The 16,470-nt window shown below is 40.8% G+C and overlaps 1 protein-coding gene across 1 annotated transcript in view; it reads right to left on the bottom strand.

The window, feature by feature from the left end:
* Nucleotides 1–2,214: 2,214 nt before the first annotated feature.
* LOC145356771 (LHFPL tetraspan subfamily member 5 protein-like) overlaps nt 2,215–16,470 on the bottom strand; it is a 121,787-nt gene continuing 107,531 nt past the window's right edge. Inside the window, exons 2-3 of the mRNA XM_080209638.1 lie at nt 3,623–3,859; nt 2,215–2,264 (exon numbers count right to left, since the gene is read on the bottom strand). Of these exons, the coding sequence (XP_080065764.1) occupies nt 2,215–2,264; nt 3,623–3,859 (287 nt within the window). The remainder of the gene's footprint in view (nt 2,265–3,622; nt 3,860–16,470) is intronic.

Here is a 16,470-nt window from a genome sequence, read left to right as displayed (position 1 = left end):
GAATCGAACACGGAACAATGGGATCTCAGTCTGGAACTTTGGATGAATTAGCAATCCAATTCCGGCCTATCAAAAGTAACCGCAACAGTAAATGCAAGATCACAATTTCAGTCCATTGAAGGTTGGCAAGGTGGCATCATGGTTAGCACTCCTGCTTCACAGCACCAAAGACCTGGTTTTGATTCTGGCCTCAGGTAACTATGTAGAGTTTGAGCATTCTCCTGTGTCTGCACAGGTTTCCTCCAGATGCATCAGGTTAGGTTGATCGGCCATGCTAAATTGACTGTCACGGGGACTAGCTGGCTAAATACATGGTTACAGGGATAGGGCCTGGATAGGATTATTGTTGCAGGTTCGATGGGCCAAATGGTCTCCTTCTGCACTTCTGTGATTCTAGGTTGCTTGTTAACCTCTAGCCTGTCCATCATGGTTGGCCTTTCTAACAATCCGATCAAAAGGTCAAATGAATATAGAGACGGGGAAGTTCTTGAGAACACAAATATTTGGATTGATATAATGAGATTTCCATAATCTTTTTCCCCATAAACCGCCATTAAGATGCAATCGTTCATGTTTTGAGGCAAGTGATAACAAACCGTGCAGTAAATTGCGCAATAACTTGTTCTTTCTCAGGTTGAGGTCTACTGATTCTAATGATTTTAGGACGATCAAGGCAAGGCAAACATCAGGGGCCGATTCTCATATTAAAAAAAAATTCTAAGTGCCAAATTTGCGTGAGAACTGGAGTAACTGCCATCAATTTATTTAGCAGGATTTTGGAAATGTGTCTCCGACACTGAGTATTGCAGAGATTCACTCTGAAAATTGGGATTCACGCTTCCTGATTACAGGCCAGCAAACCCTGCAAAGTACTCCACCCGCGTCCCCCCCGTCCCCCACCCAGTCCCACCCCCAATAATGCTGACCTTCAGACCTGGGCCCCCTAATGAAATTAAAATCCATATTTAAATCAACTCCATGCTGATTTGCCTACTTCCTACTTCTCACCTGGCTTGGCCTGACCTACTGCAATTTTTAATTGCATATAGTAAAGAATGTTGCTGTTCATATCCTCTTTCCTTTTTTCTCCATCTCCCCTTCCCTGACCTTACCATTTTGGTCAGTTGACATATGGCGTGCTAACAATGCCTGACCTTTAAAATCAGCCATCCCTAAATAGGTGTCTTTCGTGTTTTGCGGCACTCCCATCTCGAGTTAAAATCGAGTCCAGTACGTGTCAATGGATGGCTATGGCTGTAAACTGCATTGTGAGCACTTATTTTGATTATTGGACTTTACAAACAGATTGCATTTCAAAGTTCATTTTAGTGTCACAAGTAGGCTTACATTAACACTGCAATGAAGTTACTGTGAAAATCCTCTAGTCACCACACTCTGGTGCCTGTTTAGGAACACTGAGGGAGAATTTAGCACGTCCAATGCTCCTAACTAGCATGTCTTTCGGACTGTGGGAGGAAATCGGAGCACCTGAGGGGAAACCCACGCAGACACAAGGAGCATGCGCAGACTCCGCACAGACAGTGACCCAAGCAGTAAATTGAACCCAAGGCTCCTGACACTAGGAGGCAGCAGTGCTAACCACAATGTCACTGTGCCATCCTTGACGTGTGATTTTTGAGTGACATATACAGACAAGATTTACAGATGAGTTGTCTAATGTATTCAAATTGGGGGTAACTGGAATCGTATCACACACAATAAAATCTTCCAGGATAAAGTAATTACATGTTTGGGATTGTTTGGTCTGTTTGCTAAATTGTAAACATACCATTGAATAAGGAAACCAGATGAATGATGAGAAGCATCTCAAATGCATTCGGAAATGTTCCCTGAATTCTGATTGGCTACAAGGGTGTTGCAATGTTTCATTGACAGATACTAGCAATAACAGATTGAGAACAATTGTGCATAAGTCTCTCCTAAGGTCAAGGCAGGAATATGAAATGAATGTTAATAATCAGGGATTTAATAGTTTAGACCTTTTTCCTGGCTCATTACCTTAAGATTTATAACAGCTACAGGCAGCATTGTCAGAGCTTTCATCTTGCACCACTGTCTCTGACTCACCTTATAAAACTGACAAATTAAAATGTAACTATTTTTAAAACTACAAAGCAGTTTTACTATATTGAGCTTGCGATCACAATATAATTATTAATGGAGGAATGCAGTCTGATTGGCTCTTTCCCCGATTCAGTCAGCTATTCTTTTCTCAATTAAAATTCCCTTTGTACAGCTCGGCACTAGAGAAAACCAATGGGAAAGGAAAACTTATGCCAGAATTCCCATTTTATTCTTAGATGCTATTTGACATTGTACCATTTCCCAAATGTTCAAGAAATGGAATGATAGCCAAGCTTTGAATTAGTGTCCAGTGAATCATACTGAGTGATTTTATGAAATTACATTTGATATGGATTGAAAATTGAATATGTAGATTTTTTTTGTCTGACTGATTTACTTAAAAGCTCCCTCACAGAAAACACTGCTGAAAGCAGACTGTGATATATTCCTGACTTCTTTAACAATGACGTTGATCCCAATGGCACCACTTGTTCCTTGTGATTTCCTTTTGAACCAGTGCTTTTATTTCCTTCAGCAATCTTTTTTTTGTAGAGGAGATCAAATTGAACAAAGCCTTATGCACAGGCTACAAAATTCACAACCATTATTGAGGCATTAGTGGAAATGCTTTGTAGAAACATAGAAATAACATTTGAAAATGGGACCAGGAGGCCATTCAGTCCTTCGAGTTTGCTCTGCCATTCGTTATGGCTGTTCATCCACCTCAATAGCACGATTCCACTTTCCCCCCACCATATCCTTTTGATCCCATTCACCTCAAGTGCTATATCTAACTGCCTCACCGAGACCCTGTATAATTGCGTCAAGACATCCCTGCTCCTGCACTCTAATCTCCTCGTTCTGAAGGCCAACATACCATTTGCCTTTTTTTTGCTGCCTGTTAGATGACTGATGTGCGAGGACACTCAGGTCTCTTTGCACATTTCCCTCTTCTAATTTACAGCCACTCATAGTAATCGGTCTTCCCTATTTTGCTATCCAAGTGGATAACCTCATATTTACCTAAATTATACTGCATCTGCCATTCATTGACCTACTCACTTAATTTGTCCGAATCACACTGAGGGATGTCCGCATCCTCCTCCACAGGTCACCCTCCCAACCAGCTTTGTGTCATCTGCAAATTTGATGATGAAGCAAAGAACGTGAAGAGTGAGTTAGTCACTCTAGGGCACATGTGGTGGCCAATTACGTGTGGAATTGTAACAGTCCTGGGAGCCTCCCTTAATTGGAAACCACAGGCGAAAGGTGTAAATATTGTATTTGCACTCAGGAATCAGGCCCCACCAGACTGATTGAAGGACATGGCTGGTCTTACTAAGCTACTGAAGTGCAAGTACAAGGTAAATACAACTATCTATCAGATTTTGAAACCTTATTTGATTAAAATTATCCTAAATACTGGCAGAATCCTCGATCAATTCTTGACAACTCCATTGGTTTGAAGCCACACTTAATCCCCTGTGGATTTTGTTCAGATAAAATTGAATTTAAGTCATGGCAGAGAATCACTTACCTTTATTTTCTACCTTGAAGTCCTCAGGGAGGAGGCTGTCTTGCCTGTTGCCAAGCACAAAGGCCAAGAAGGACAGGATGAGAGCATCCAGGATGCCAATTATAGCCAAGATGTAGGCCCAACGAACAGAACATGCTCCCAAAGTGTACTTGTCAGTTTTGTTCCCACACATTTGTTTGACTGCATCTGAATCCCAGCCATCGGGGTAAATCATACATCCCATTATCAGGCCAGTAGCTAAAGGGAAAATAATCTTTGTTAAAGCAATTTTGTTTTGTTGCAAAATACAATGAGAATAAATACTGATATAATACATTTCTAAAAATTCCTTTGTGGGATGTGGGAGTCACTGGCTAGGCCAGAAATTATTGCTCCATCTCTAATTTCCCTTGGCAACGGTGAACCACGTGAACCACTGGGTGTCCATGTGGTGTAGGTACACCCACAGTGCTGTTAGGGAGGGAACTCCAGGGATTTGACCCAGCCACAGTGACGGAACATATATAGAAACCAGAAGCAGGAGTAGGCCATTCGGCCCTTCGAGCCTGCTCCATAATTCATTATGATCGCGGCATACATGTGTGGCTCAGAGGGAAACTTGCAGGTGGCTGTATTCCCATGCATCTGCTGCACTTGTCAATCTAGATGGTGGAGATGGCAGGTTATTTATGAACACATTTGACAGTTTATAAAAATGTTGGTGACAGCAGCTTTCAAAAATTGAAACAAATACTTCTCTCTTTGATTTAACCAAAAGACCTGCTGGCACTGAAAAAAGTTAGCCTTTTATAAACATGACTGGAGCATGACTTTTGACAATTTTCACCTGTTTTAGTAAATAAAAGCTGAGGGAAGCTGTAAAGGACAGAAACATTGGAAGTGTGAAAATGCTTCTACTCTTGGAGGGGTGTTGTGTCATTGTCCCTGTTTTTAACTTGTCCATTGGTCTGTTAATATTGGCTGGATAGGATTAAAATTGGACCTTAATTTACTCCAATCTCACATTTAAAATTCCCTGTGAATTAAATGTGCTGAACTGTGAAAGGATCTGGCATGTTCTTCTCATTGCAGCTGGGCTATTAATTGAATATACCTGTTCTCACCTTTGCCTGACACTGCCAAGTGGCCCCGATATACTGCAACCACAGAAAATTAATTTAATAGCTTCCTTTCAACACACCATGGATGGGAATGCACACAGCTACTAAGAAATTCCACATGGTTAAAATAATTGCTCTAACTCCACCTTCAGTAACCCATTAGCCTTTATTTGTAGATTTATAATAATAAGTAGCACTACTTGCAGGCCTGGAGAGGTGTTCTCCTTCTGGACATGTGAGCAAAAACACAACTAATAATAGTGTATCTCAAACAATGAGCAGGTTTTGTAGCCCTCAAATCCTAATGAGCAAATAATTATACTTTAAATGTGAGAATTCCTTCTACTGATTGCTGTCACCATTGGTGAACCCCCAATCCTTGAATCCTAACCTCCTATCCCAACCCATTATAATAACTCCAGGACATAACTGTAAAGGAATAGTGTTTTATTGCACAAAATACAGTAAAGGAAAACTGCAAACAGGTGAACACAAACAGGTCCCAATAGGGACAATATAACAATGGACTCACTCAGGGGCCTGCTTTATAGAGGGCTTGGTATACTAGCTCCACTTGGTGAGGTAATCACCAATCCCCAGGGAGCTCATATTCAACGGGTCCTACAGGGACTTAATCAGTGATTTGCCACGCAGGTCCCTGGGTGTCATCATATCCACTAAGCTCCAATCTTGAGCTGCCTGCCTCACCATTATCTAGCTTTGCCTCCCCAACCCCAAACCACTTTACTTTCCACTGAGCCCCTGTCTTTCCTGATTGCTGGACAGTAACCCAGCCATGGCCTTATGTCACTGGCTGTCCCACCTGACTGCTAAACAGCTTGTTGATTGGTTTGGCTGCCAATGGAAGGAATGAATAGGTAATGAGGTCCTGATGTTAACTGATGCAGGATCCTGACCACCCTGAGATTTCCACCCTTCCACTCATATCCTGGCTATTCAAAGTTCCTCCATTTGTCAGACTCAGAGAATCCCTGCAGTGCAGAAGGAGGCCATTCAGCCCATTGAGTCTGAACTGACACCAATCCCACCCTATCCTCATGACTCCACATATTTACCTTCCTACTCCCCTTGGCACTAAGGGGCAATTTTGCATGGTCAATCAACCCAACCCACACATCTTAACTCTCCTATTGTTAGCTCTTCAAAGAGGGAAAATGTTTTTAACGATTTAAAAGGATCTGTACATGAGGTCAAACTGGCTAGTGAATGAGAGTTTGACTGTTTTTTCACATTGATTGTATAATTATTTGTTGATAAGTTGAGGGCAACAAAACCTGCTCATTGTGTGAGATACACAATTATTAGGTAAGAAACGACATTCTAATGATCTATGGAAAATCATGCCAGTTGTCACATTCAGCCTGAGGAGGTGTGCCAGAAGTAATAATAAAAGCAAAATACTGAGGATGCTGGAAGCTGAAACAAAAACGGAAAATGCTGGAAGATTTCAGCAGGTCCGACAACGTCTAATTCTGTGGGGAGACAATTGAGTCAACCTTTTGAGTCTAGATGGCCCTTTGTCAGGAAATCAGCTCTGACAATGGGTCATCCAGACCCTCAGCATTGGCCTTATTTTCTCTCCACAGATGCTGTCAGGTCTGCTGAGATTTTCCAACATTTTCTTGCTTTGTGCCAGTAGTTATATTTACAATCTTTAGATACAAATGTGAAATAAGGCCCAACAGCAGCGTTGTAAATTTGGTGTAATTTTAGGAAATATGATGTGTTTTATTCACCATTTTATATTGTGTTTTATTCCATGTAAAGGATAAACTACTTTGAATTCAGGCAACTGAGTTCATGGGTATATAAAGTTGATTTCTAAGTTACAACTGAAGCATTGAGGACACACTCCATCATTCAACAGTTCGGGTGGACCTTCTGAAGAGTTTCTCATTAATTATAATCCACAAAGTCACTGTTAGTCTATGGACTTCTAAGAACAGCTCTATAAATTCCTGTATTCAGTTTCTTAATTCTTCTCCTCTCTATTGTTTTGGATTTTCCATCTTGATGCAATTGGCCTGCGCTAAACTGAAAACATTCAGGAAAGTGTTGGCAGAGAATCTGTTTGAGATGCGGGACTTGAAACCATCATGCACGTTATGAATTGTTTATCTACTGTGGTTTTGGATGCCCAGGACACATCATATTAACATTAAGAATCCAATCAACTGATTTATTTCTTGCTCTGTGTCCAAGTGGTGCAACCCCTTTGCTTCTGAGGTTTAGGATAAGGTTAGGATTTTAAACATTCATCAGTGAGCCAATGTTCTGCTTGTCAAACAGTCTATTCCCTTTCCCTTGTCTATTTATTTAACAGCCGAAGGAGGGAAAGGAATCAGTGTTAGTGATTCAAATGTTCACAGACATGAGTGCAAGTGGCATATAATAGGGAATGAACACCAACCTACTCTTCACAAGAGGAAAAGAGTATTCATTAACCTTTGCAGACAACAGTTGTTCAGCTTGAAATGCCAGAGAAAATTAAGTGATGCAGTCTAATCCTATTTCCCCAATTACTGACATGACACACTTGTGAGACAATAAAGCAACGATGACGAGCATGTTGAGCGAAGCCTTCTTGTGCCTGGTTAATTTTGAATGTATCGTGGGCACGTGAGTTATTTGATGGATGGGTAGGTTTCGATTAATTGATCACTCGAGATTCACCCTGCCACTGAGTTTCCCGTGGAGCTTGCTGCCAGCAACCTTTGAAACATGTAAAGCTGTTGCTGTTAAACTTTCCAAGTGACAATTATAAATATGAATCTTGACTCACAAGATTCATCAGTAATGTAGATCAGAATTGTAACATGAGATTTATTTACTGCTAGAATAAAAAATAGCTGAATCTCACTTACTTAACCTCTGCCAAATGAGATGCTAGAAATACTTGAATTGTTATTCCAATAAAGGTCTACATCTTCTAATGAATGGATCACCCAATCATTTATATTTCAGTGCTTTTATTGTGCTATTTAAAACATTTGAACTTCTTTTATTTCCTGACTTTTTAGCCTCCCAGACTAACTATTTCTAAGTTCTCAACAGAGAATTGTGCTATACGTGAAGCAAAATTTGGCTGCAATACTGCTATCCCCAAAACATAGGTATGGACCGACAGATTCAATCTACAGTCACACCACAGTTTGGAGAGACTGCCATAGTTCCTCAAACCTGGCTCTGCTTCTATGCCCATCTCTCGGCAGGACCTTTGGATTACCAATGTAAAGTGGGCATTGTCCATGTGTAACAGTAACCAATTTATTTCTTTCTGCCAAGAGTTTCTACTTTTACGGTAAACTTCAACACTGTTCTGCAGGTTCCTTCAGCAAGACTTCCTAAAGCCTTTCCTCTCAAAATTTGGTGCATCTTGACCCCTACACAATAGGTGCAGTGTTTCCCATGCCTTGGTCAACTGCAGTTCCAGTTTAGCTGAGATTGCAATATCACACTATAAGGCTAACCTAACATCCCAAGTTGACCCAACAACATGTCCAATCGCTGTTATACTAAAGTGACACTAATCCTTGTACTCTGTGGCTCTTTGGTTTCAAATTACTTTCTAGTGGCACATGCAAGAGTAGGTCTGTGCCATAGTCCAAAGTTACCCAAAAGTTTGATTAAGATGTAAGCAATTTTGTTGTTTTGGGATAAAACTAGCATTAATAACTCACTCATCAATGAAAAATGACAGTGGTTGTTTGTAATTTTCGGCACTGCCAAAAATATTGCAGTGGCAATTTGGTTGTGATATTCACCACCCAATTTTACTTTGAATTCATTGGAAAGGCAGGCCAGGCAGGTATACAAGAGACCCCACTTGTGCCTAATAGTCTGATAGAGCCCTGGATTTATGATCACAAGTGTTGTAAGATTATGTTTCGGCCTTGAATTGAAGCAGTGGAATACTAGCATATGAAGGTTCAATGCATTTGCCTGAGTACTTACCCTGTGCTAATTTAACAGAAGCTTGGATTAGTGCCTCAATAAAATAATGAGGGAAGTCATTTATTTTTGTCGTGCCAAGTCTTGAAAGGCCAATATCCCCTGTCATAATTTTAAGATTTTGCTTTTCCAGATGTTGTTCATTTCTAATGATTGGTAATGCGTTTCTTCCAAGCTCTTTAAAATATTGTTTAAAATTAAGCAGGATGCAATATTTTAAAAATATATTCTTCTAGCATTTCCAGTAATCTATAGTATAGCATTGTGCTTTGAGAAATAGGGACATTGTTTTATAAAGGAATTTGTGTACATATCCTTTTAACATACATAATCTTTGACATTTCTGGCATTGGCTAAATCTATCAGCCTGCAATCCCTCTATACATTTACCTATTACTCCATAGTCAATGAGACCTTAAGGTGGTGTGCAAGCTGTTGCCATTTATTTCCTACATTCAGATAATTGTAGCACGCGTTTTGGCTGCTTTTCATTTATCGAATCCTCCTACTTTCTTATAACTCAATCTATTTAGTTTCCTTTATTCTTGAGCTGAGAGCTTTCAAGGGTAGATCATTTGACATTCTGCTGGCATATCCCAAGCTACTTAATCTTTGTTCTATGATCAATTCTTTTTGCTGCAGTTTCTTCTTCTGATATTCTCACTGGAGAATTCTGTCTCTCCAATTTTCAGAACTCATTTTTTACTTCATTTTTCCTTTACTATAGCATTATGAATAACTGGAGTAGCATATCAAATTTCTCCATGCATTCAAATGTCACTTTATTACACAATTTTAAAGGTTACCATCATGGACATTTTAAGCGACATCTGCCATAAACTGGGTAGTAGCTTTTTAAAAATTGCTAATTAAATATCAATCAACTGCCAATTGGTTTTCAATTATGTGCTATAACACCCCTAATCAGGTCAAAAAATAATTTTGTGCCCTATGCTTCCCAAATAATTCAGTTGACATCCCCATTTCATCTGGAGATCCTTTATTATCCAGAATACTTTTATTTTCTTCATAGGAACACAGGAATTAGGAGCAGGAGTAGGCAATTCAACCTTTTGAGCATAGCTGATCTTACCCTGGTCTCAACTCCACTTTCCCACCTGTCCTCCCTAGCCCTTTATCCCAATTTTCATCAGAAACCTACCTATTTGGTTAGAGATACGTTAGTTATAATGAGGAGATAGAACATAAGAACATAAGAAATAGGAGCAGGAGTAGGCCATCTAGCCCTTCGAGCCTGCCCCACCATTCAATAAGATCATAGCTGATCTGTCGTGGCTCAGTTCCACTTTCCCGCCCTCTCCCCATAACCCTTAATCCCCTCACTTATCAAAAACCCATCAACCCGCGTCTTAAAAATATTTAGCGAGGCAGCCTCCACCACTTCAACGGGCAGAGAATTCCAGAGATTCACCACCCTTTGAGTGAAGAAGTTCCTCCTCAACTCTGTTCTAAACCGCTCCCCCCCCCCCCCACCCTTTATCCTGAGGCTGTGCCCCCTAGTCCTACTGTCTTTTTTGAGCGGGAAGAGTCTCTCCACCTCTATCCTATCCATCCCATTCATCATCTTATACGTCTCAATGAGATCTCCCCTCATTCTTCTAAACTCTAACGAGTACAAGCCTAGTTTATTCAGCCTCTCCTCATAGCTCAACCCCCTCAACTCTGGTATCAGCCTAGTAAACCTCCTCTGCACTCCCTCCAAGGCCAAAATATCTTTGCGCAGGTCCGGCGCCCAAAACTGCACACAGTACTCCAGCTGCAGCCTCACCAATGCCCTATACAGCTGCAGCAAGACCTCTCTACTTTTATATTCAATCCCCCTCGCTATGAAGGCCAGCATCCCATTCGCCTTCCTGACCACCTGCTGCACCTGCAAGCTGGGTTTTTGCGACTCATGCACAAGGACCCCGAGGTCCCTCTGCACCGTCGCCTGCTGCAGTTTTTCGCCCCGTAAGTAATAGTCCTTCCTACCATTCTTCCTACCAAAGTGGACCACCTCACACTTGCCAACATTAAATTCCATTTGCCATTTCCTGGCCCATTCGCCCAGCCTATCTAGATCCTTCTGCAGACTCTCCACACCCTCCGCACAATTTGCCGTTCCCCCAATCTTGGTGTCATCAGCAAATTTCGACACCCTACACTCGGTTCCCTCCTCCAGATCATCTATATAAATGGTAAAAAGGAGAGGCCCCAGCACCGACCCCTGGGGCACTCCACTAGTCACCATCCGCCAATCCGAATAGCACCCGTTGACCCCCACTCTCTGCCTCCTATTTGACAACCAATCCTCTATCCATGCTAACACCCTACCCCCTAACTCCATGTCCCTCGACCTTCTGCAATAACCTCTTGTGAGGTACTTTGTCAAACGCCTTCTGAAAATCAAGAAAGACCACATCTACCGGCTCTCCTGTATCCACTGCCCTAGACACATCCTCATAGAACTCAAGTAAATCCGAACTACTATAGTTGTACTTCATACTGAGTAAGACTTCTGGTTCTGAAAGGCTTGTACTCGTTAGAGTTTAGAAGAATGAGGGGAGATCTCATTGAGACGTATAAGATGATGAATGGGATGGATAGGATAGAGGTGGAGAGACTCTTCCCGCTCAAAAAAGACAGTAGGACTAGGGGGCACAGCCTCAAGATAAAGGGGAGGCGGTTTAGAACGGAGTTGAGGAGGAACTTCTTCACTCAAAGGGTGGTGAATCTCTGGAATTCTCTGCCCGTTGAAGTGGTGGAGGCTGCCTCGCTAAATATTTTTAAGAAGCGGGTTGATGGGTTCTTGATAAGAGAGGGGATTAAGGGTTATGGGGAGAGGGCGGGAAAGTGGAACTGAGCCACAACAGATCAGCCATGATCTTATTGAATGGCGGGGCAGGCTCGAAGGGCTAGATGGCCTACTCCTGCTCCTATTTCTTATGTTCTTATGTTCTTAAAGCCAAAGGAGGAAAGTATTCTACTGATATTGACATAGCTTAATAGATCTGGTTCCTTTTGGTTCAATAGATTAGTGATTTAATACCTGAAAAAGGTAAGGGAATCCTTGGCTTCTTGGAACTCAGCCCAGAAAGCAGATCACAACAGAAAGAAGAAAGAATAAGGATATTTCTTCTAAGAGGTCAACAAATTATGTATTGGCATGTTTTGCTATCTCAAGCTGCTAAATGAATAAAAGTTATCATTGTTGTACAGGGAAATGTAACCATGCCCTCTATAAACCCATTGAGTCACTGGCCTTGTAGTTTATTTGACCCATGAAATACAAGGGAATTAAGAAATGACTCACTCAGAAATCCTTATGGATGATCACGTTTGTTTATTTGGGTGTGCAATTATAGATTTGAAGTGGCAATATACCCTGTAATGCCAAGTTCTGACAATGCCACACTTCTACAATTCATCTTGAGCAACATAATGCTCAGCTATATTAAGTAAATTGTCAGAAATTGCCCTAAATGCCCAGTCTCTGTTGATTGTAGATCCCCTTTCAATTAACTTGTTTCTCTCTCTGACTTGCCCCAGTGTCATCTCAAAAGTCTCTTTATACCTTTTATTTAAGAAGACACAGGAAAGCTGAATGCTGATTCTTATTCTGAGATTGTAACCGTAATAGAGTGCTGTAGTAAGCACCTTCCTATTTGAATGTCTATACCGATGTTTTTAGCAAGTATGAGCATGCTCATGTATCATCGGTCACATGCGTTTTTTGCGGGTTTAGTCTTATCGGAGCTGCCTCCAATTCTGAGTCCATGCTGCAATGCATTTCACTGTTTTTCTAAGTGAGGACAATTTATTATCACAATGCATTCAACTACCCTTTTTTGTGGCTGAGTTACCACATCCTTTTGGTGATGAGAAAACAGCAGAAAGAAAAGGAAAAAAATTGAAGTTCGGCATGGTGCTACAAAGTTTTGCACAGTGAGTAGCTAGTTTGCAACGTGAACACTGGTCGATGGCTCTGATCAGTGAGTTTGTGAATTTACTGGTGAAAAACAGGTGAGCAGCATCATTACTATGTTTGGTGAGAATTGTATCCTGGTACTAGTTTTGCACAAATTGCTATATGATTGTGACTTGCACCTTGCCAGAAAAACCGGTGTGATTCTTTTTCATTTCCTTACTTGTTCAGCACTTAGAATTTTTTTTGGAAGATTGCACCCTTATTCGAAGTCAACACAAAGCTTGGGAAAAGAAATAAAACACTGAGGAGAATAGTGGACTTCAGAGAGCCACATGTCCAATGAAATTTAACATTGAAGAGAGAGAAGTGATGCATTTTGAAGGGAGGAATGAGGAGAGTGAATGTAAATTAGCTGATATGATTTTAAATGGGTCACAATAACAGAGAGACCTGAAGGTTTACACTCACGTCTGACTTGGTAAAAGGTCAAGGGCATTGCGTTGCTGGGCTTTTAAAATTTTAAAAATTTATTCATGGGTGTGGGCATCAGTAAGGATCGGCAACAACACCTCCATGAACATTCTCAGCACCGGTGCCCCACAAGTCTGTGTTCTCAGCCTCCTACTATACTCCTTATACATCTATGACTGTGTGGCCAAATTCCCCTCCAATTCGATTTTCAAGTTTGCTGATGACACCACCATAGTGGGTCAGATCTCAAACAATGACCAGACAGACTACAGGAATGAGTTAGAAAATCTGGTGAACTGGTGCAGCAACAATAATCTTTCCCTCAATGTCAACAAAATGAAGGAGATTGTCATAGACTTCAGGAAGCATAAAGGAGAACATGCCCCTGTCTACATCAATGGGTACGAGGTAGAAAGGGTTGAGAGCTTCAAGTTTTTAGGTGTCCAGATCACCCAGAACCTGTCCTGATCCCCCATGCTGACAGTATAGTTAAGAAAGCCCACCAACGCCTCCACTTTCTCAGAAGTTGAGGAATGTGCAAGACTATGACAAAAGGAGCATGTGACTTATTGGCTAACTTGCTCAAAGAGCAGGCACAAACATGAATGACCTGTTCTGTGATAAAATTCTATGTTCATGATTCTTAATTCCTAGTCTGTCCTCTGTGATATTTTGATATTACTCGACATGGAGGTGCTGTAATAAGGTATTCTCTGTTAGTAAATTATTGGTGCACATTGGCTTCTCTTTTGAAAGTAAATATTTTAGATAAAACCTTGCACACTGTGAAGTGCCTCAATGTTGATGCATGCATCTGTAAGTGTTAGAAAGCTTGTGCATCAGATGATATAAAGCAAGGTGTAGTCAACCGCACATGGATGTAGAAAGTCAGGAGGATCAGTTTTGAGGCGATGCAACAGTCAGACAAGAAAGCTAAGTATTTAATATGTTTTGTTTATAGATCTTCTCTGTAGAACCCAAATTTATGGGGCTGCATGGTGGTTAGCACTGCTCCTCAGCATCAGGGGCCTGGGTTCAATTTCCAGTTTGGGTCACTGTCTGTGTAGAGTTTGCACGTTCCCTCCGTATCTGCGTAGGTTTTCTCTGGGTGCTCCAGTTTCCTCCCATAGTCCGAAAGGTGTGCTGGTTAGGTGCATTGGCCATCCTAAATTCTCCCTTAGTGTACCTGAAAAAGCGCTGGAGTGTTGCGACTAAGGGATTTTGATAGTAACTTAATGGCAGTGTTACTGTTAGCCTATTGTGACAAATAAACTCTAAATTTTGTATAACAATACTGCCATAATCACATCATGTTTAAGGCATGTACACCCCAGTTCAAAAAGTTTATGGCAAATCTCCTTAGATATTGGAGTGATTATTTTTTGTGTATGAGATTATAAATCAAACAGTATACCTTGTACAGGTTATAAAAAGATGAGTTTTGCAAATAGTGTGTAAAAGATAGTTTCTAGTCATAAGACACACTGGATTCCAGGTAGCTTTGATTAATACGAAAAAACTAGGACATATAACCTTAAGTCATATGTGACACACTGTGAAAGGTTACGTTAATGAGCATTTATCACACTTCATGGGCTGAGAAATCCTGATAACATTCTGAAATTGGTCCGATATGAAGAATCCAATTATGCCGCATAGTAAATCGAGGATGTTCAAGGTTACCTGGTTAATTGACCAGATGACATTTTGTTATGAACTGTTAAGGATCTTTATATTTGATATTGCAAAGTTCCTTGATAGAATCACAGTGTATGGTCTGCTCGATAGTCCCCTCAGTCATGTAGCAGGTATCGCAATTCATGTGGAATCATCAGGATTAACAAAGTGAAAGGAGGTGGAGGGGGAGGAAAGAAAATCATTTTAACATTATTTATTTTCCTCAGCAATATTGCAACGCTGTAACTTCCCTGGTATAATTCTGATATGAGCCTTATCCTTGGTGCCAAAGTGGTGAAATTCTATTTCAGATTTGTGAAGGAATCACAGTGTTAAATCTCTTTCAAAGAAGCTTAAGTCATCTAGCTGCATAAAAACCTAGAATTCAGTGAAATTACACAATTACAATCTCTTTATCCTACAGACATGAGTGCCATTTATTATATTGTGTTGTTTCTCTGTAAAGAATCATTTGGTTTATGTTTATTTGATGTGATGATTTTTTTAGGAATCAGAGAATGTGAGGATAGAGTGAAAAAGTGGAGTTCTGAAGCTCAGCCTTGATTTTAGAGAATGGTGAAAGAGTCTCAAATTGGTCAAAGTTATATTTATATATATATTATAATAATATTATATATTTATATATCTTATAATAAAGATATATATAATAAGAACATAAGAACTAGGAGCAGGAGTAGGCCAACAGGCCCCTCGAGCCTGCTCTGTCATTCAATAAGATCATGGCTGATCTTTTTGTGGACTCAGCTCCACTTACCCGCCCACTCACCATAACCCTTAATCCCTTTACTGTTCAAATATTTATCTATCCTTGGCTTAAAAACATTCAATTAGATAGCCTCAACTGCTTCACTGGGCAGCAAATTCCACAGATTCACAACCTTCTGGCTGTGAAATTCCACTTCAACTCAGTCCTAAATCTGCTCTCCCTTATTTTGAGGCCATGCCCTTAGTTCTAGTTTCACCTGCCAATGGAAACAACCTCCCTGCTTCTAGCTTATATTTCATCTTGGGTGACAAATATTAAATGATCTATGTTGCATTGTCATTTTTCATTTCACTAAGAAATAATAGGGCACACGTTGGCACAGTGGTTAGTGCTGCTATCGTGCATCGGCAGGAACCTGGGTTCAATTCCAGTTTAGAGTGACTGTCTGTCTGTGTGGAGCTTGCATGTTCTCCTCATATCTGCATGGGTTTTCTCCCACAATCCAAGGACATGCAGGTTAGGTGGATTGCCTCCTAGTGTCCCAATACATGTAGGTTAGATGGATTAGTCATAATGAATGTGTGGGGTTACGGGGATAGGGCAGGGGAAAGGGCCTGGGTAAGATATCTGTCAAAGTCGGTGCAAACTTGATGGGCCAAATGGCCTCCTTCTGCACTGCAGAGATCCTGTGATTCTATGATTATATGATTTTGCTGGGACTTGTGATGAGCGAAGATTGCAGAAGTACAAACTGTGCAATTCAAACTGTTAGCTGCAACAAACTTGGAATTCCAAGGGACTAAGTCTGTAGAATTTAATGTCATTGTGGATCAGACAGTTTCCATTGCTTATGCCTCATGTACCTTATGTGCAAATGAAAATAGGTAAGTATCAGGCTACATCCAAAGGCAGTTATAGATAACTAGCAGGCTGGCTTGAAATAGTCTGCCTTTATCAGTGAAGTGATGCATTT

The sequence above is a fragment of the Carcharhinus amblyrhynchos genome, chromosome 22 (assembly GCF_965287045.1).
Source record: "Carcharhinus amblyrhynchos chromosome 22, sCarAmb.v2.hapA, whole genome shotgun sequence".
In the NCBI taxonomy this organism is placed as follows: domain Eukaryota; kingdom Metazoa; phylum Chordata; class Chondrichthyes; order Carcharhiniformes; family Carcharhinidae; genus Carcharhinus; species Carcharhinus amblyrhynchos.
Note: the sequence above shows the minus strand (reverse complement) of the source record. Positions and strands in the feature narration are given on the sequence as shown.